Here is a 19857-nt window from a genome sequence, read left to right on the forward strand (position 1 = left end):
GGCCGTCCGCCAGGGGCAGCACCGGCCGCCCGCCTGGTGCAGGACAGGCCAGGCGGGCCCGGCCCGACCCGGCGGCTCAGAGCAGGCCGAGCGGAGGCCACACCCCGCGGGCAGGCGGGCGCTTCCCGCGGCTGAATCAGCGGCCGTGGCCGGCGCAGTCCCGTTGCGGAGCCTCCGCCGCGCCCCCGACTCGCGCCTGCCTGCCTGCCTGCCTGCCTGCCTGCCTGCCTGCCTGCCGGGCACCATGGCTGGCATCGCGGCCAAGCTGGCAAGGGACCGCGAGGCGGCCGAGGGTCTGGGCTCGCACGAGCGGGCCATCAAGTACCTCAACCAGGACTACGAGCAGCTGCGGGACGAGTGTCTGCAATCGGGGACTCTCTTCCAGGACCCCGCCTTCCCGGCCATCCCCTCCGCCCTGGGCTACAAGGAGTTGGGACCCTACTCCAGCAAGACTCGGGGCGTCGAGTGGAAGCGGCCCACGGTAGGAGGCGCAGCGGGACGGCCGGGCAGGGCGGGGGCCGCAATAGGGGAGGGACCCCAGGGTCCCCGGGCAGGTCACGGTGATCGCCCCACTGCGTTGCACCGAACCCCGTTACTCCCAGGCGGTCTCCTAGGTGGCCTGGGTCACTGGGGCCGGCTGGAAGCCCGCTGGCACCCGCCTGGCCGAGTTTGGGCCTCGGCGGCACCGCCCTCCAAGCCAGGGAGTGGCCTCTGGACTGATCAAAAACTTGAGGTGACCGTAGGGAGCCTAGGGAAACTTTTCTTGGACCCCAGAAGGCATTGCCGGGAGGACAGTTGCTCTGGACACTCTGTGTTGTTCCTGGCTGCTTCAGCAGCCCTGTGTCCCCTGCCTTGGTGTGACTAAGGTTCATCTCCTGCAGTCCCGATTGGATTTCTCCAACCAAGAGTTTCTTGTTTATTTTCCCAAGGGGGAGCTGGTGATTATACAAAGTACAGGGGAGATGCCTCAATAGTCAGTTCCTCCTCCTCCTTCCACAAGCCGGTAATCTTCTCCCTGAAACTTGGTGCTGCCTTATCTTTGCCCGGGCTCTCTGTCTACCCAACCCCTTAGATATTAAGGGACCATTCTTTCCTAACTAGAGGTTCGTTCTCTTTTCCTTGGGATCCCTCTACTGGCTCAGTCTCCTGCAGGACACCTTCTGGCCTTTTCTCACCAAACCTAAACTAGACTCTTAGGAGACCTAGCATCAGTTATCTTACAAGATACTGGCTCAGTCTCCTGCAGGACACCTTCTGGCCTTTTCTCACCAAACCTAAACTAGACTCTTAGGAGACCTAGCATCAGTTATCTTACAAGAGGTCGCCCAACTTCATTCCTTCAAGCCTCCCGGCACCTGCTGTGATCTTGACCCCAGTGAGGGGCAGCAAATGTGATGTAGTGATGATGGTTTGGTCTTACCTCTGCACTCTTAGGGACCACTCCTTCGAGTGCTCAGGGGACCATATGGAGTGCCTGGGATGGAACTCAGATAATCTGCAAGCAAAGCAAGTGCCCTACTCACTGTTCTCTCGCTATTTCTTTCCATCCATCCATCCATCCATCCATCCATCCATCCATCCGTTCTTTCTTCCTCCCTCCTCCCTCTTCCTTTCTTTCTTCCTCCCTTCCTTCCTTCTTTTTTCCTCCCTCCCTTCTTACTTCCCTCCTTTTCTTCCTTCTCCACTTTTTGTTTTGTTTTGTTTTGATGAAGCCATACCTGGTTGTGCTCAGAGCTTATTTCTGTTTCTATATTCAGGGATCACTCCTGTCCATATTCTGAGAATCATATTTGAAACCAGAGATTGAATTAGAGTTGGCTGAGAGCAAGGCAAACACCTTGAGTTCATTTCTTCTCCACTTACTGGGGGTCCCCGGCAGAGCCATGGACTCTCTCTGCATCCAAGCCTTCACTAACAGGACAGAACTGGTGTTTTTCTCTCTGGCCCCACTCACTGGCCCAGTCATCCAACAGTTTCTCACAGACACCCAACTCTCCCTCACTGAGTGTCTTCCTGCAGGGTTGTATTGGCCTGGATTTCTGGGGTCTGACTCATGCTCAGTCTTTGGGACTTTATCCAATTCATTCATTTAGAAAACTTTGTCTGTCCCCTCGCTGAGACCTTTTCTGACTAATCTTAGCATTCTCCTTTCCATCTCATTTTTATCTCCAAACCCTTCTAATCAATCTCCTTCCTGGTGCTTTCCCAGACTATACATATAATTACTTGTCCTCATCCTTCCCACCAGCACCTTGTGTGTTATTTTTCAAAGTCACCCCACCCCCAAGATAGTCCTGGGGGTGCTTTTCATACTATTTCATTCATTCAATCAGTGAGTGCCTTGGTGTATTTGGGGTTCTGCCTAAAATGCTTCTGCTGCATCTGTGACTAAAGGAGTGAGTCATTTATAAACTGAGTGAATAAATGAATGCAGAGTTCTAAAGAGCTTCAAATAAAGTTAGGTTTGTAGGGGCTGGAGCAATAGCAGAGCAGGTGGCGCATTTGCCTTGCCTGTGGACAACCCAGTTTTCACTCCCAGCATCCCATATGGTCCCCTGAACCTGTCAGAAATCATTTCTGAACACAAAGCCAGAAGAAACCCCTGAGCACTGCCAGGTGTGCCCCCCCAAAAAAAAATAAAAACAAAATTAACAAACAGAAAAGAAACTAGTTTTGTGAATGGAATATTTAAGAGAACATAGTGACCTTACCTTTATAGTTTACTAAGTGAATTTCCATACTCCTTTATTCTTTTATTTACATGATGAACCTTTCTGGGTACCAATAAATAAAAGGCATATCTTTCTGTCTCTGAAGACCCTGGAGGCTAGTGAGGGGAAGCCACAAGTTACCAGCAGAGGGAAATGCCCGCTGGACATCCAGATGGGAAATTGAGCTCCAGGACCTGCTTAGAGCCAACAGACATGCATATCCCCACCAGGTGGCAATTACACCCCTTTTTTCAGGTGAAGAAATAGACACTGCCCTGAAATGTTTGCTCTGACAGGTCTGCACAGCAGAGCCAGTACTGCATCCAGTTTGTGGGTATCTAGAGCTGGCAGCTTACAACTGTCCCCTTCACCTCTATCTTACCTGTTCAGACCTGGATGAGGTTGGGATCAGACAGGAGAACTAGAAATGCTCCCTGGATTTGAACATACCAGCTACTTTCAGTGATTCCGAAAGGAAGAAACTGGCTGCCAAATAAAAGAGTGGAAAGAACGGCGGGGATTAATTCATTGTAGCCATGCGCCTGTGCAGAGAAGGGAGAGAGGGGGACCTTGGTGTTGAGACCTTTTCAGAAATGAACAATGGGTATGTATTCTCTAGTGAGTCTCTAGAGAGGCAGGACCCTGATATACCTACCGGTCAAGGTCCAAAGATGCTAGTGAGACGGGTCCCAGGGAGAATAGGGACTATAGGAGAGAGGCTTTTGCAGGAGCTAAAGGGAAAGTTGCCAAGAGTCCCCATGAGCTGCTAGAGGATGCTGGCCACAGAGAAAAGGAAGCGGGCACTGCGCATGCACTGCCAGGTGGAAGCAGCAGGGCCACTGGTCCCCAAACCCATCAAGGCTCTGACATGTTTATACTTCCCAAGCGCAAAACTTTTGCCTGGTAGCTCATGAGTGTCATCCCCAACTTCATGGGGTGCCTGAATTTGATCAGGGTCAGCTAGCAGAGAAAAAAGGCAGAACCAGGATGGTCTGAAGTTCATTGCCAGTCTGAATGTAAGCACAGCTGTCTCGTGTTTTTTTGTTTTGTTTTTCTTTTTCTTCTACACATTCCATATTTACTTCAGTTTTCCACCAAGCTGAGCTCTAGAATCCACTTTTTACCACATCTCAATAGGTCCCATTCTGGGCTTTACCTTCTTTGGAGAGGCTGCCCAAGGCCTGAGAAAGTTTCGGAAATCTAATGGAAAAATCCTTCTGGGGAAAGTGCTGGCTGAGAACTGTCGATATGTTTTCTTGGACGCCCAGTAATAAACCCAGCTCATTCCATCCACTCAGTGAGTGCTTGGCTGGCAGGCTCAGGCAGTTTGTCTGCCTCAGCAGAAAGGTGTTTTCACTGTTCCTGCTATTCCCCAGCAGATGGACCTGAGCAGCGAAAGGCAGTAGTGGGGTATGCATTCGAGAAATGTGTCTCCAACAGAAGCTTCTAGAGTTAAAGCCAGACGGTCAAGATCTGGCTTAAGGTCTCGTCAGATAAAGCTTCTGTGAGGCTGAGAGGTAATACAGGGGTTAGGGACTTGCCTTGTACACAGTCAACCTAGGACCAGCATGCATATGGTCCTCTGAATCAAGCCAGGAGTGATCTCTGAGCACAGAGCATCTTGTGGCCCAAGAACTGCCCCCCAAAAAAATAGAAAGGAAGGAAGGAAAAGCTCCTGTAATGAAGAGGAACATACCAAGGGGTATGGTAACTCCCATACCTAAGGCTGCCTAGACACACAGCTGCCCAGATCTTTGTCCTGATTTAAGCTGTGGCCTTGGGATAAAACTCTTTCAAACCAGGAAATACACCTGAAGAAACTGCTGAAAGGGCCGGAGATGGGACAAGGTGACTTCTATTGACTGCTGAGGTTTAACACCTGAGATGCTGACCCGGGAAAGGCTGTAGCAGAAGTAGACAGAGGCAGGATAGAGCTAGAAGTGACTTACAGACAATCAGGGACACAGATTTTATCTCCTTAATTTGTTTCCCATCTATAAAATGGGAGCATAACTATCTTGTGGCCATGAGAAGGCTCCCTGTGGCCCTGAACTGGGCACTGGGCAGCATATGGACAGTAGGCTGACAGTTAAGGAGGCTCCAATTGTCATGACTTGATGGGAGAAAGCAGGCAAAATTCAGCTCCCAAAAAAATAGGGATATCCTGGGGGCCGGAGAGATAGCATAGAGATAAGGCATTTGCCTTACATGCCTAAGGACAGTGGTTCAAATCCCGGCATCCCATATGGTCCCCGGTGCCTGCCAGGAGAGATTTCTGAGCGTAGAGCCAGGAGTAACCCCAGAGCGCTGCTGGGTGTGACCCAAAAACAAAACAAAACAAACAAACAAACAAAAAACAGGGATATCCATCAGCCTCACTGGCCACTGGGCAGGGCACCATGAAATCCAAAATTGCAGAGTTCAGATCCTTAGACTTAGGATCAAAGGGATGGATGAGGACTGAGCAGGCTGGACGGATTCCTGAAGGAGGGGGAAATGCATCTTCAAAGTGGTAGAACATGGGGCCGGAGTGATAGCACAGCGGTAGGGCATTTGCCTTGTATGCGACCAACACAGGTTCAAATCCCAGCACCCCATATGGTCCCGAGCCTGGCAGGAGCGACTTCTGGGCACAGAACCGGGAGTAACCCCTGAGTGCTACTGGGTGTGACCCAAAAAACAAAACAAAACAAAAAAATCCAAAAACAAAAAAACCAAAGTGGTAGAACAGAGTGAAAAAAGAGTAGGGTCTGGAAGGGAAAACTTCACTCTGGGTTAGTTAATGCCCCTGCAAGAACATAGGAAAGAGCTAGAGTGCCATAGGTGCCATGCCAAGATGTGGATGGTCTCTGTGGCTAGCAGGAGAGGCTGACATAGCCCCCAAATGGAATCCAGTGAAGAAGTGCGTGTGGGCACAGTGACGGTCCTTTATAGCTGGGATTGTCTCTGCTCCCCCACCCAACTCTAAACTGGGTCTTCAAATGTGGTTCCGAGGAGAAGCCATTGTAACTCTAAATGGAGAACTGTCCCTAGAGGGGCAGAGCCCCCCTGGAATCCAGCACCCTGACTGTGGCTCTCGTTCTCAGGAGATCTGCGATGACCCTCAGTTCATTCTTGAAGGTGCCACCCGCACTGACATCTGCCAGGGAGGCCTGGGTGAGTGTGGGTGTCCAAGCATGGGAGGACTTATCTGGGTGAGTATGGGCATCTGAGCACGGGGTGGTCTTTCAGCAAGGCTTTGGAGCTAGGTCAGCATGATCTGTGACCTCACTCCCTTCCCAGTAGCTTGGTATTCTAGAAATTTCTCATCCTCTCTATGCACATGGCATCCTGTACACAGCCAGGCTTGAGCTCTCCCTTTTGTCTCTGCTGCTGAGAGGCAAAGGTACCCCCACAAGGAGACTGAGCCCTCATAGGCTTCTCCCCTAGGGAACTGTGGTGCTGGTTTGAGTCCCATGAGCTGGGCAATAAGCATCAATGGCACCATGATGGTCTGGGCCATCTGCGTCGGGGAGGTCAGAAGGGTGTTTGTCTGAACACAGTCACTTCTAAGAACTGGAGCCATTGCTCTCCTGTTTGATTTAAAAAACTCCTCTGGTTCTAGGAAAGTCTCCCGGTGGCGCCTGACTGGCTGTATTCTATTGAGATTAGCATAGACTCCACCCTTGGTTTTGTTTGGTTTTAATTCATAACAAATATGGGTTCTCTGTTTAGTGGACAGCTTATTTACTTGAAGAAACCAAACACTTGTTTCCAGCCTCCAGCTTCAAATCGCTCTCCAGTAACTCCCCAGTAACTGATTCTTCAATAACAAAGTTGGCCAGCGAGCCTTGGCTCTTTCTTGGTCACCTTGTATCTCATCCAGGGATTTGGGATCTGATTAAATACAGCCCCTATGGGCTGAGTGTGAGCTCCCGGCCTGTTGCTAAACTATGCAAGCTCACTGTTATTCCCACCTTCGAGGGTGACAACACTCAGGTCATGGAGTACCTTATTTATGGTTCTTGCATAGCTGAAGTGGGGGCTGGGGTGCACATGATCATGTGTTTGATCCCTGAGCTACACCCACTAAAAGGGGACTTAGAAGGCTGGAGCGATAGCGCAGTGGTAGGGCATTTCCTTTGCATGTGGACAGACCTCGCTTCGATCCCTGGTGTCCCATATGGTCCCCCGAGCCAGGAGCTATTTCTGAACGCATAGCCAGGAGTAACCCCTGAGAGTCGCCGGGTGTGGCCCCCAAACAAAAGCAAAACAGCACAAGGGGACTTAGAAAAGGATCTTAGTCCCTGAGGGACACCAGGGCAACTGTAGTCACCAGAACCTTTGTGCAAATAGGCGTGCGCACAGATTCCAAGGATGCCAGAGTTTACTCCTACCTGAGCATTCCTGCCACACCTCCACTTCCCAGCTGCTCTACCCCACAGAACAACGCAGCTGGCCAGAATCATGTGTACATGTTTTCCTGGAAGACTCGTGATCAAGAAGGGGGTTAATGGGGCTGGATGCTGGTGGGGACCTGGACCTTCCTGTGGGCTTTAGAAAATCTAAAGAGAAATCCGACGGCTATCACATGGTTTAGCTACAGAATTAATTCCTCACCACATTAAACATCCACTTTAAAGTCAGACCCTCACACTATAAAGGTCAAATTGCAAATAGCAAACAGGATCTGTGTCCTGTTCAAATCTTCCAGGCCATTTGAAAAGGACACAGGTAAAGCTGACAGTTCTGGTAGCAAATTGCCCAAATCAAAAGGAAACAAAATGAACTGTTAAATCCCTTTTGTTGGAATTATTCCTGTCTCAACTGTCAGGAATTAAGCTTGGAGGTGCTCAGGGGACCCTGTGGGATGCCCAGGACTAAACCTGGGTTGGCTGAGTGCAAGGCAAGCACCATTCCCACTATATTATTGTTCTGGTCAATTGTAATGTCATAGTGTTTTTACGTCATACTGGCCATTTTGCTCTCTCAATCTTTGATATCAGTCAGAGGATCTTGGTTGGATATAAATCTGTGAGGTGGGTCACTTTGAATAATCACCTTTATTTGGACATCTGGGCATCTGGAGGAGGCCTGACCTTCACCCAAGTCCCAGTAGGTTAAGAAGCATCAGGAATGATTCATGGCAGCAGTTTCTGCCCCCCGTAGACTCAGGGAGTTGAGACACGCCTTTCATCCAGCAGCTCTGAACCAGTCCGTGCCAAGCACTTGTTCTCTTCAGATATAGGAGGGGCCGTAGCATTGGGGGAGGAAGCTTGCCTTGTATATAGAATGACCCAGAGCATCACCTATGGTCTCCGAAGCACAGAGTGAGAAATAGGCCCTAACACTGCTGGATGTAACTCAAATCTTCATCAAAAAATGAGGGTGCTCTGGGCCGGAGTGTGTAGGGCATTTGCCTTGCAAGTAGCCAACAGGATTCAATGCCCAGCATCCCATTTGATTCCCCAAACCTACCAGGAGTAAGTTCTGAGTGCAGAGCCAGGAGTCACCCCTGAGCACCACTGGGTGTGGCCCCAAAACAAAAAAAATATATATCCCTGGAGCCCTGATCTCACCATCTGCTTCTGCTTGAGGACATGAAAGACTCCAGATGCGATGTGTTTTCTGAACTTCTATCCCAGGGAAACTTATCAGGGATAGTTCTTGGACTTGGACATTCCCTGATGCCTATCTGTGGCACCTTCAGCTCTGCTGAGGCTTTGGGAGTCCTCAGTTGGGCTAACATGGAGAAAAACCCTTCAGTCTGGGGAAGGGGCCAGTTCTGGAATTGCTGGTGATACCCTTTTCTTACTGGTAATCAGCACTCTGTTGAGAGCACTGGGAAACTGAAAATCTCCTCTTTTTGGTTTCCCATTGGCCACTGCTGAGGTCCTGCTGGGCCCCACAGCCCTGCTCCCCAACCTGGTCTGGGCTCCTCACTTTACTGTAACCTGCCTGATGTTCTCTTGATCCCAAAAAAATACATCAGTGCTTTAGTTCTGGTCCAATATTAATGGGTTCAGAGATTAACCAGAAGTGTTGTGTTATAAAGGGGCCTCTTCTCAAAGCCAGCTCAGTAGTGGTGTGGAGAAGGGTGGTGGAAGTTTCTAGCTACTCTTCTCTATGGCATAGCAACCAACCTCTCTGAGCCTCAGTTTCCTGCTTTGAAATTGGGAATAGAGCCAGTCTTGCCTGCCCAGGGTTGTGGTGGAAAGTGAGGGCAAAACAGGCAAGTAAAGCAGGGCAGGCAATTGCCTTACATGTGACCAATCCGGGTTCGATCCTCAACATCAGGGAATGATTCTTGAGCATAGAGTAAGGAGTAAGCCCTGAGTGCTGTAACTGTGATTCAGAAAACAAAGAAGAAGAAAAGAAACAAAAAAAAAAAAACAAAAGACATGCAAACTCAGGATTGGAAAGATAGATAGTTCTGGGGATAAAGCATAGTCTTGCATGCCACCAACTCTGGTTTGATCCCAGGCACCTGAGCACAGAGCCAGGAGCATTCCCTGAGTACAGCTGGTATGGCCCAGAAATAAAAATAAAGATAGGAAATCAGGACCAGAGAGATATACAAGGAGTGAGGCACTCACCTTACAGGTGACTGACCCCAGTTTGATTCCCAGCATTGCTTATGGTCCCTTGCCCCCACCTAGGATCAGTCCTGAGTACAAAATCAGGATCACTGCAGGGTATGGTCCAAATTCCTCCAAAATTAAGGCCATTTATTTTTGTTTTGTTTTTTGGGTCACACTGGCAGTGCTCAGGGGTCACTCCTGGCTCTGCACTCAGAAAATCAACCCTGGCAGGCATGGGAAACCATATGGGATGCTGGGATTTGACCACCGTCCTTCTGCATGCAAGGCAAACTCCCTACTTCCATGCTATCTCTCCGGCCCAAAATTAAGGCCATTTTCAAAAGACAAGCAAATAATAGAATCCTAAGCAAATTTGGCAAGGCCTAGTCATGCTCTGTCAAAAGCCCCTTTGCAAAATTCTAGAAGAGAACAGTAGAGAAAAGAGAGGAGAAAAAAGAAATAAGCAGAGCTAGCAATCAATGCTAGACCAAACTGGAGAAAATTTAGCCAACCAAAGTGGGGAGAGGGAGAGAACATGAACTTGGTACTTATCTTTGATTAATCAAATGGTGACTCTCAGAGAAAGAGCGATACAGCTCTGAGCAGATGATAGCTGTGAAGATGGATGTGCTTCCTTTTTAAAACTCTTCTCTGTGGGTGAGAGGAAAACATGAGGTTCACTCTTAGCGAATGCCAGTCCTTCTCTCACTTTACCAACACTAGTCAGTTCCTCAGATCTTCATCTTCTAGTTTCTAGAATGTTTATAGCTTTCTTCCAACCAGCCTCTCCCTGCTGCCCCTGATTCTTAAATAACTTCATTTTAAAAACTCATTTTGACCATCATTCCTATTTTACTACCTTCCAAAACATATTCATCTAGGCCTGAGTGATAGTACATATGTAATACATAGTAGAGTATATGCCTTGCATATGATTGAACTAGGGTTTGATCCTCAATATCCCATATGGTCCCCTAAACCTGCCAGGAGTGATTCCTGAGCTTAGAGCCAGGTGTGTCCCAAAAACAAAACAAAATTAATCCTTTTTTTTTTAAACAACAGTTTTTAATGGAGCAAGGGGTGTTGCCCGGAAAATTGGAGTCAATAGTACAGAAAATTCCATGCTCCACTTGCCTGTTTTCCCTATTAATGTCTTGCCTTATGTGTCTCCTTGTCTCCAATTAATGTGACATTCTTGTCGCAGTATCATCAGCAAAATCCCACATGACTTAGAATCTCTCTGCTCTCCTGACAGGCCTTGCACTGCAACAAGATCTCACCCAGAATTTCACATCGAGGGCCTTGTCCTGCCTCAAGCCCTCTGAGCTGAGACAGTACCTCAGAGGCTCCTTGTTTTAGGGGACACTGAGTTTTGAGGAGAACTGGTCAGGATTCTCTGTAGGGTATCCTTCTGTAGGAATTTACAGGTGCTTTAAAAAGAAAACATAGTTGTGTCCTTAAAAAGAGAAGGACTAGTAAGTCAGCCTGTGCTGTTTTGAGACAGTAAATACTTTCCCTTCACTCTTGTCAGGGCCTCCCACCACAACCCCACCCTATGCTGCCTGTTCCTGCCCCTGAGTCATGGTTTCCTCTCTGCTCTTTGCTTACTAGCCTCTGCCCCAGCTTGTCTCTGTGCTTCCCTCTGTCTCTGAGACCCTCAACACAGAAGATGAGTTGGCAACTCAATCCCCTGCCCATCAATACCTGTGGGGCACTGTAGCCCGGCTGGGCCCTTCACAGGGCATCCAGCCTCAAGAGAGGCCTCTCTAGCCTTCCCTATGCTGACATCTCACAGAAGGAGGAGATAAGAAACCTCTGCCTAGATGGACCCCTGCTCGAGCACTCCACTGTGCCTTGGACCCACAGGGAGGGGACTGGGGTCGAACGATGCAGGGGGCAGCAGAGAGGAGACTTTGATCTTTTGTTAAACATCTTCCCTCTCCAAGATCTGGTCTCAGCAGATTGTCAGAAAAGGGGACTTCCCCTAAGAGTCTTACAGAGAAATGGGTGGCACTTAGGAAGATGAGAGGGAGCCCCCCAACCAGTCAGTTTATAAGTGCGGACTCTATCTGGCTTTCTAAAGAGCCTAAAGTCCTTTTCACCCCGAGCTCTGATGCACTAGTTACAGGCTACATTACTTCTAGGGGAGAATTTTTTTTATTTAACTATTCAGTGTTTGCTAACATATACAAAGATTGATGCAATCAGTGATGACAACCATTTGCCTTTAAATTCCACACAGACATTTATTAATTATTTCTGTGACCCGTTCAACCTGGTCACATATGTTCCCTTGCTCTGTTTTTTCCTAAATTTTGTGATTTATCACCTATTGGTCATTGCCCAGCTCCTAGAATGGGTCACTGTGAGCTCCTGCCTCTATTTTTCCCATTTTCCTCTAATACCTGACTACTTCAGATATGCAGTCTCTTCACAGCCCCACGCCCATGTCCCCCCACATGTGTCCCCACTCATCCTTCTTCACCTCAGATGTATGAACAATGGTGCCCCCACCTGGAGTCTCGAGCCTCATCACATCAGCCCCCAGGCAGCAGCACTCAGAGCCCATGTTGGCATGAGGGTTGGTAGTGGTTGAAGGTCCTCAGCATGCAGCAGGGGGGTGGAGGAGCATGGGAAATGAGGGGTCACAGTGTGGGCAGCTGCTTGGGGAACCCAAGGACACCATGAGTGTCCACACCAGTACTGCCAAGAAACCTAGTTTATGTTTGTATTTAGTGTCATGGAGGTAAATAAAGATCCTTGCGTTATTGCAGCCACTGGGTACTTGCCAGAACCCTGAGATCTGCAGTCTGTCATGACTTTGCCCTGGGTAGCACCTCACATTCAGAGCCTGCGCCGGCCCAGAGCCTCCATACACATCTGTATGATTTTGGCTGGGTCATTGGGTCTGGTTGGCCTCTTGCTTCTTTCCCCACTGGCTCAGTGGCTTTGGAAAATCCTCTTCCCTGGGCTGTAGTGTCATCTTCTCAGGAAGGAATGAAGCTAGTTCCTTCTCAGGGCTAGGGCCTGATAGAGTTACCTTGTTCAGCTGAGTGTCAGATGTGTTGAGGGCGCCACAAACATCCTGTACACGTCATCACCTTCTGGGACGTGGGGCCTGTGTGGAGTGTGTCAGCTGGGGTGTGCCCTAGCCTGTCTGGAATACCTGACACACTCCCAGACCCTGGCAGTCTCCCAGGGTGAAGCTGTGCTCAGGGCCCAGGCAATGCTGAATGGGCTGAATGTGCAGGAACCCAGGTTTGATCCCCAGCACCTGAGCACTGCCAGGAGCAGTTGTATCCCCAGCATTGTATGGTATCCTGAGCCTCACCAGGAGCAAGCATCAAGCTGGGAGCAACTTCTGAGCACTTCTTTATATAAGGCCCAAGCACATCCTTTCATTACCCCCAAAAGGAGAGGGTACTTGGAGAAGTGTGGAACACAGTCACGGCTCTTGCTCCAACTGAGAGGATCAGGTTACTGCCACTGTTTCCTGATATTTGTTCCCCAAAGGTCCTTCATGCTAAGCTCCCTGCTGTCTCTCTTCCAGCACACACACACACACACACACACACACACACACACACACACACACACACACATATACTCACAGACACACACAGATGCACACACATGTACACACACATGCATACCTGGAGCTCCAGGGTGCCTCGTGCTTCCATTTACCCATGTGATTTGGGGTCCTTTCTTTGCTCTCAAGCTTTAAGCATGAAAAACACGTTAACTGCAAATGTCACTGGAACCCAGGGTACTGGGCTCTGCTCAGTCTCTGAGGACCAGGATTCCCATGAGGAATTCTCCAACCTTCCTTCTTATTGGGCCAGTCTGTGACTGATGCTTCTCTTGCCTGTTGCTGTTCCATCCAGAATGAGACCATGTTCCCCTTGGCTCCACCCTTGGAATATCCCTAGATGCTCTCAGCTGGCAGTTACATCTGGAGGTGAGGAATACTTCCAGGCAGCCAGAATTGAGGATAGAAACTGACAGCCAGGGCAGGGCCTAGTTAGCAGGCTTTAGGGGAGAAAGGACCAGGTCCCATTGTCCGTTGTGGAACAGCACCTCTGAGAGCAGATAAAAATGCTAGCACAGCGGCGTTTGCCTTGCAAGCAGCCGATCCAGGACCAAAGGTGGTTGGTTCGAACCCCGGTGTCCCATATGGTCCCCCGTGCCTGCCAGGAGCTATTTCTGAGCAGACAGCCAGGAGTAACCCCTGAGCAATGCCAGGTGTGGCCCAAACCCCCCCCAAAATGCTGGCATCCATGAGACTGGAGCAGTGGTGCAACAGTAGGGTGTTTGCCTTGCATGCAGCTGACCTAGGACAGACCTCCTTTTGATCCCTGGCATCCCATATGGTCCCCCAAGCCAGGAGCGATTTCTGAGTGCATAGCCAAGAAAAACCCCTGAGCATCACCAGGTGTGGCCCTCAAACCAAAACAAAATAAAAAAAAAATGCTGGCATTCAGCTGGAGAGCTTGAACAATATGTAGGGTACTTAGCTTGCATGAAGTTGACTATGGTTCCATATGGTTCCCTGAGTGCAGCCAGAAGTGATCCAGGAGCACAGAGCCAGGAATAGTCCCTGACCACTGCTACGTGGGCCCCTTTCCCCCAAATAACACTAGTGTCAGGTAGTGTCCATACAAATTGGCCCAGGGGTTGAAATCAGGAGCAGAACCACAGAGGTGAAAGAGAGGCTGGCTGTTGTATTAATATAAAATATAAAGTCCTAGGTTTGGGATGAAGCCTTTCTCGGCATAGCACCTTTACCCCTTCCACCCACATATCTAAAGGCACAGGATAAGGGAGTAGATATTCACAGGCAGTCAGTTAAAGTTTCAGGAGTCAGCCAGCTTTATTTCACAGCCCTAATAACCACCATGTGCATTTCCTCACATGGCTTCTATGCTAAGCCTTTTCCAAGCAGTTTCATGCTGCTCTCCATGATTCCTTGCTCCTTTTTCTCCCTCCCCTTGACCATCCCCAGGCAACACCTTTATTCCAAACCTCAGACCCCTCCCAGGTGTGGGTGGGTCTGACCATCCAGATGATATTAACATATGGCATTTGGGGAGGGGCAACCTCACAGCTGGAAGGACCACACAGGGCTTAAAGAGCATCTCTTGGGCTGGTGAGGTGGCGCTAGAGGTAAGGTGTCTGCCTTGCAAGCGCTAGCCAAGGAAGGACCGTGGTTCGATCCCCGGCATCCCATATGGTCCCCCCAAGCCAGGGGCGATTTTGAGCGCTTAGCCAGGAGTAAGTCCTGAGCATCAAACGGGTGTGGCCCCCCCAAAAAAAAACAAAAACAAAAAACTAAAAGGAGCATTTCTCTCTCTCTCTCTCTCTCTCTCTCTCTCTCTCTCTCTCTCTCTCTCTCTCTCTCTCTCTCTCTCTCTCTCTCTCTCTCTCTCTCTCTCTCTCTCTCTTGGGTTACTCCTGGCTCTGCACTCAAAAATCATTCCTGGCAGGCTCAGGGAACCATGTGGGATGCCAGGGATCAAACCCAGGTCTGTCCTGAGTCAGCCGCATGCAAAGCAAACACCCTACTGCTATGCTATCACTATGGCCCTAAGTTGCATCTGGCCTAGGCGCATGAGATGCAACTAAAAGTCTCCAAGCACCTGTTTGGTCCTGGCCGAGAGCTGGCCCAGGTAATCTCCAGAACTGCAGGCCTTTAGTAGCATCTTATCCTCAGACCCTTACAATGAACCATAGGCCTAAATTGTTGGCATAGCCCCCAGAAGACAGAAGGAAGGGGAATAAATGGCAAGACAGGGGAGGGGAGAGGAAAGGAAAGGAAGAGAAGAAAGCAGGGGAGAGGAGAGGAGAATGTGGCGAAGAGAGGAAAGAATGGGAGCAGAGAGGAGGGGAGAGAAGAGAGGAGAAGAGTAGGAAGAGAGAGGACAGGAGGGGAGGAGTATTAGGGGTAGCAGCCTTGATTTCCTCTGCTCCAGGGTGTGGCCCAGAGCAGGGTGGGGCCCCATAGCCAGTTAGTTGCTCCCTCTGCACACTGAGGAGGGCACCCACACTCAGAATGAAAGTGGCCTCACCTCCAGCATCCTTTGCCCATTTCCCTTCTCCCTGGAGGGTCCCCTGTGGCAGGAGCAGCTGGGGCAAAGTGAGAGGGCCTGGGGTTGGGTCCGTAGTCACTGGTTAACCGGGCTGGCCCATGCTGAGGAGCCTCCAGGCCCTGCCCAGTCCTTTAAGGGGACACACACACTCCTCTCCTCTCCCCTGCTTTAAGGGGAAGGGGGGTTCCCATTGTGGACATTCTTAGCTGAACAGCTGCCAGGCCTGCAGTGGAGGGACCAGAGGGAGGGGTGACATGACTCATCAGCCACCAGGGCCCAGGCCTGGCTGCGGGCTAGGCGAGCAGGGTGTGGGTTTCCTCTCAGAAGCTTCTGTTCCCCAGCTTTCAGAGCTGGGCTCCCTCTGGGGCTGCCTCCTCAGTATGAAGAGCAGCAGGAATGGGCAACTCGAACTGTAGCAGCCTTAAGGCCCAGTGTGCTCATCATTGTTGTGGGACACATAGTCCTTGAGTGTGCCTAAGGCCAGCCAGACTGGACACCATCCAGGTCTAGGCTTCCATATGCCACTGGCTCCAGCTGTGGCTCCAGCCAAGGATACAGGAGGCACAACATAGTGGGAGATGCCCCAACTGTCCCAGCAGTAGAGGCGAGTGAAAGAAAGCAGTCCCCACCTTCCCCATTTTCTGCCCCACTTTCTCCAATTGGCTGCTGTTTCACCAGCTTCCCTGATTCTGCTCAGAGTCTGGGGTGCCCTGGAGACACAGAGTGACTGGGCAGCTGGGGTTGTTGGCACAGCATGCTGGCATTGGCATAGCTCCTTGGTGACTCTGCTTTTCTTGGGAAGCCCTTACACACACACACACACACACACACACACACACACACACACACACACACACGACAAATTGATGCACCTGGCTGTACCTAGGGTGGCCCAGTGCCCCCTGCTGTCTGTGCTAGAACTGCAGTCATGTCTGCATGACAGGGCTCTGCAAAGCTCCTCTCTCAGAGCTTTCATTCACAGGAGACTAGGTTGGAGTCCACCAAAGGCCCCTCACCCACATGCTTGATAGCTGGATCAGACTTGAATTCAGTTCTTGAATCTCCCTGCATGATGGCTTTTGCGGTAGTTGAACTCTCATGTGCCCTAGGAGAGAGCCTGTGACATTCCACCTTTGGAGACCAAGTCTAAAGTCATAGATGTCCCTTGCCACTTCCTAGAGACTGAGTAAGCCTACCAGGACTCAGGGGGTGGACACTGTGCCCTTAGACCTGACACAGCTTCTAGAAGAAAGAGTATGGCCACTGTGTCCTCCCTGCCCACTTGACTGCCCGTCTTTCACTAGTAGTGTCCTTGGCCACTCTGACCCACCATCATGGTGGGGAATGCAGTTTTTTGGAACCTCCCAATGTGCTGGCCCAAGGGAGCTGTGGGTCTGATCCTGTTTATTTCAGGGCTCCTTAGTGTTCTGTTTAGTGTTCTTGAGGCAACCTGTCAGGTTTAGTTCCCTGCACTATTTCAGGTCCCCTGAGTACCACTGGGAGTAGTCTCTAAGCACTACTGGGTGTGAACCAACCATAAAAACAAGTCAAGTCATTAAAAACAAGAGAGATAATGCAGGCACTTGCCTTGCATGAACTGAGGCAGCTGCAGTCCTGGTTTGAATCCCTAGCACCACCTATACCCCCTTGAGAAAGGAGCAGAAGTCATTTCTGAGCACAGTCAGGAGTAGCCCCTGAGCAATCCCACCCCCCTGGGAGTGACCCCAAACAACAACAAAACAATCAATTCCATGCCTCAGGGCTCATTCTAGGCCTGAACCTACATAGGTCCTAGGGAGTTGGACCTAATCTCCATCCTCAGTCCTGGTCTACTTCTGGCACTAAGCCTCCATGCCTCCACAAAGCCTCCACAAGTCTTTGGTTTTGTTGTAGTTGTTGTTGTTCTGGGGCCACACCCAGCATGCTCACAGCTTATTCCTAGCAAGCTTGGGGGCTATATGAGTTGCCAGGAATTGCACCCAGCTTGTAGACTGCAAGCAAGTAAGCGCCTTACCCGTTGTACTATCTCTGATCTCTCCATAAGCCCTGCAGAGTCACAGCATCCCAGCTCTTCCAGTCCAGTCCAGCTCCTTACTCTAAGCTTCCCATTTCTCTGCACTATCCAGACTTGGGGTCTGGTGCTTCCCACTGTTCCCTTCAAAGCATTGGCTTCTGTGGGGGTTTAAGGAAATCCCCACATTGTCCCACCTCTCCCAACTCTGATAATTAAGGCTCAAGCTCCAAAGTGATGACCTCTAGAGAGACGCAGGTCTGAAAGCAAACATTGATGTAGGAAATAACTCATACACACACTAAAGAGTGAAATGGATCCAACACATAAGCCTTCTGCTCCTAAGAAGCTGGAAGTTCGGTGAAGAAATCTGGAAACAAAAGAGAATTTTCCTGAGACCCAGAATATTTATTGGGAAGAATCAGACCACACCCTGGGGTGGAGATCAAGTGGTCTAAACACCAGTCCAAGGTGTGACATTCAAAGATGTTTCCAACCAGTGAGTAACACGGCATATACTAAGTGGGATGGCATCTGGTTAACCAACACCTGATCAATAGGTGATCATCTATCTGATCAGTCATAATTTTCAGACAAAGCAATTCTTACAAAACAAAAAGCACAGGGGCAAATTGTTCAAAGCATATACTGACACAGAGCAGTTTCACCTTTATAGCTGTTTTTACTATCGGAAGTTTCTCAGTTAGCAAGGTCAGTTCAGAATTGTTTTGGTTTTATGCATTCTGAACTAACCCTTAATATGACTGCACATAGGCTACAGCAAAATTAGATTTGAGGGTAATTATTCTGTAAGACTAAATAAAAATATGTAATCTACACAAATGTTAGAGTTGTTTTTAAAATGTCAGCTGAAGTTATGTCTCAATTAATATTTATGCTATGTCTCTTTTTTTTCCTGAATGCCTCATGGACAGGCAGCCAAGGTTTTTCAGGGCCCTAATGCCTGTGAGTACAGGTTATTTTTTCAAGCATCCTTTCGAACATGTGTCATTTTACATGCTATCTTCTCAGCTAAGTACAGGCTGCTTTGAAAAGTTCCTATAATAGTAGATGGCTTTCTTTTTATTGAGACCAGTGTGAATTACAAGTCTTTCACAGTTATATTTAAGGTACATAGTGACAGTGAATTAAGGCAATTCCCACCACCACTGTTGACCTCCCTTTGCACCTGTTCCCAGCACGCTTTCCTTACCTCCATCTTAGCCCCCAGAACTGCCAGCATAACAGGTCCCTTTGTGTATAGCTTGTTGTAGTTTGGGTCTCTTGATTTTATTGTCATTGACTTTGGGTTGGGTATTTAGGTCTGATCATTTTTTATTACTGCTCAATATTCATGGGACTGTTTGCCCCTGGTACCTACCATTCACTTATTTTTTTTCTTAATTTATGAGCCAGAACAAGATGATTCATGTTCTATGGTTCTGTTGAAGAGGAAAAAAAATATCTAGGAAGAGCCCTGTCAAGAAGCCACAAATACAAATTTAAAAGAAGAAAGGAAAAAAAAAAAAGAAAAAACAAAACAGAACAAAAAAACGAGAGGAGGAATGGTGTGGCAAGCTTTTTTTTTATTTTTTTTTTTTTGCATAGGTACAGTAAGTATTAGGAAAATTAGAAAGGAAATTCCTTTGGCCTAAGAAATACAGGGTTTCTCTACCCTTGAAGCATACAGTCATAGGATCAACTACAGGTTCCAGCATGTTCATTGTCAAACCTTGAGGTCTATTTATTTTGCCAGAGAACATTCTGTTACTCAGTTGTGGTTGTCAAAGTCAGTCTTCTGTAATTAGTGATCTTGGTTTTTGCACAGGTTATAGGATAAAGTCTAGGATAGAGTCTTTTTTTATGATTCCAGAAGTTCTGCTCAGTCACAGTTGTTGCAGTCAGTCTTCTGTATTTAGTGATCTTGGTTTTTGCACAGATCGAAGGATGGAGTGTCTTCTGATTTCATTTTACCATTAGGTGATAAGTGGGATCATCTGTCTTTAGATCAAGTTGTTGCTGCTTCCTTGTTATTAGGATGTCTTATGAACACAAGTTGGTGCCAAAGCAATATCAGAGACTCCCCTGGGGGAGTTTGATTCCTGGTGCTGTTGCAAGAAACTGTGTCAGCTTTAAAGTTGGGATTCAGGGTTCGGGGTTGAATGGTTGATGTCCGATCACATGAGGTCTAAGTCGAGTTCCCATAACAAATGGTCAGGGTGGGAGGTGCCACTGTATTATAAACTTTATGGGTTCTTATCCCTAGTAGATAAGAGTTTGTTTTTATACATAAGATTTTCCCATTTTAGTGTGTCTATGCCAAAAGGAACAATGCCATATTATCCTATTGTTGCATTAGGGGGTATTTTTTTTCTTAAATCTTCCCTCAGGTAGTTAGGGCCTTTTTAAATTTGGTGCCTTCCTAGGTCTCAGATCTGTTAACATGGGGTATGTAGCAATCCTGAATCCTGATGCTGGATAGAGGG

General features: G+C 48.8%; 1 protein-coding gene across 1 annotated transcript in view; it reads left to right on the forward strand.

The window, feature by feature from the left end:
- Positions 1-208: 208 nt before the first annotated feature.
- The window catches only part of CAPN2 (calpain 2), a 61914-nt gene continuing 42265 nt past the window's right edge, over positions 209-19857 (forward strand). The window contains exons 1-2 of the mRNA XM_049776654.1: positions 209-481; positions 5798-5867. Coding sequence (XP_049632611.1) covers positions 245-481; positions 5798-5867 — 307 coding nt within the window. The 5' untranslated portion in view covers positions 209-244. The remainder of the gene's footprint in view (positions 482-5797; positions 5868-19857) is intronic.

The sequence above is a fragment of the Suncus etruscus genome, chromosome 7 (genome assembly GCF_024139225.1).
Source record: "Suncus etruscus isolate mSunEtr1 chromosome 7, mSunEtr1.pri.cur, whole genome shotgun sequence".
NCBI lineage: Eukaryota > Metazoa > Chordata > Mammalia > Eulipotyphla > Soricidae > Suncus > Suncus etruscus.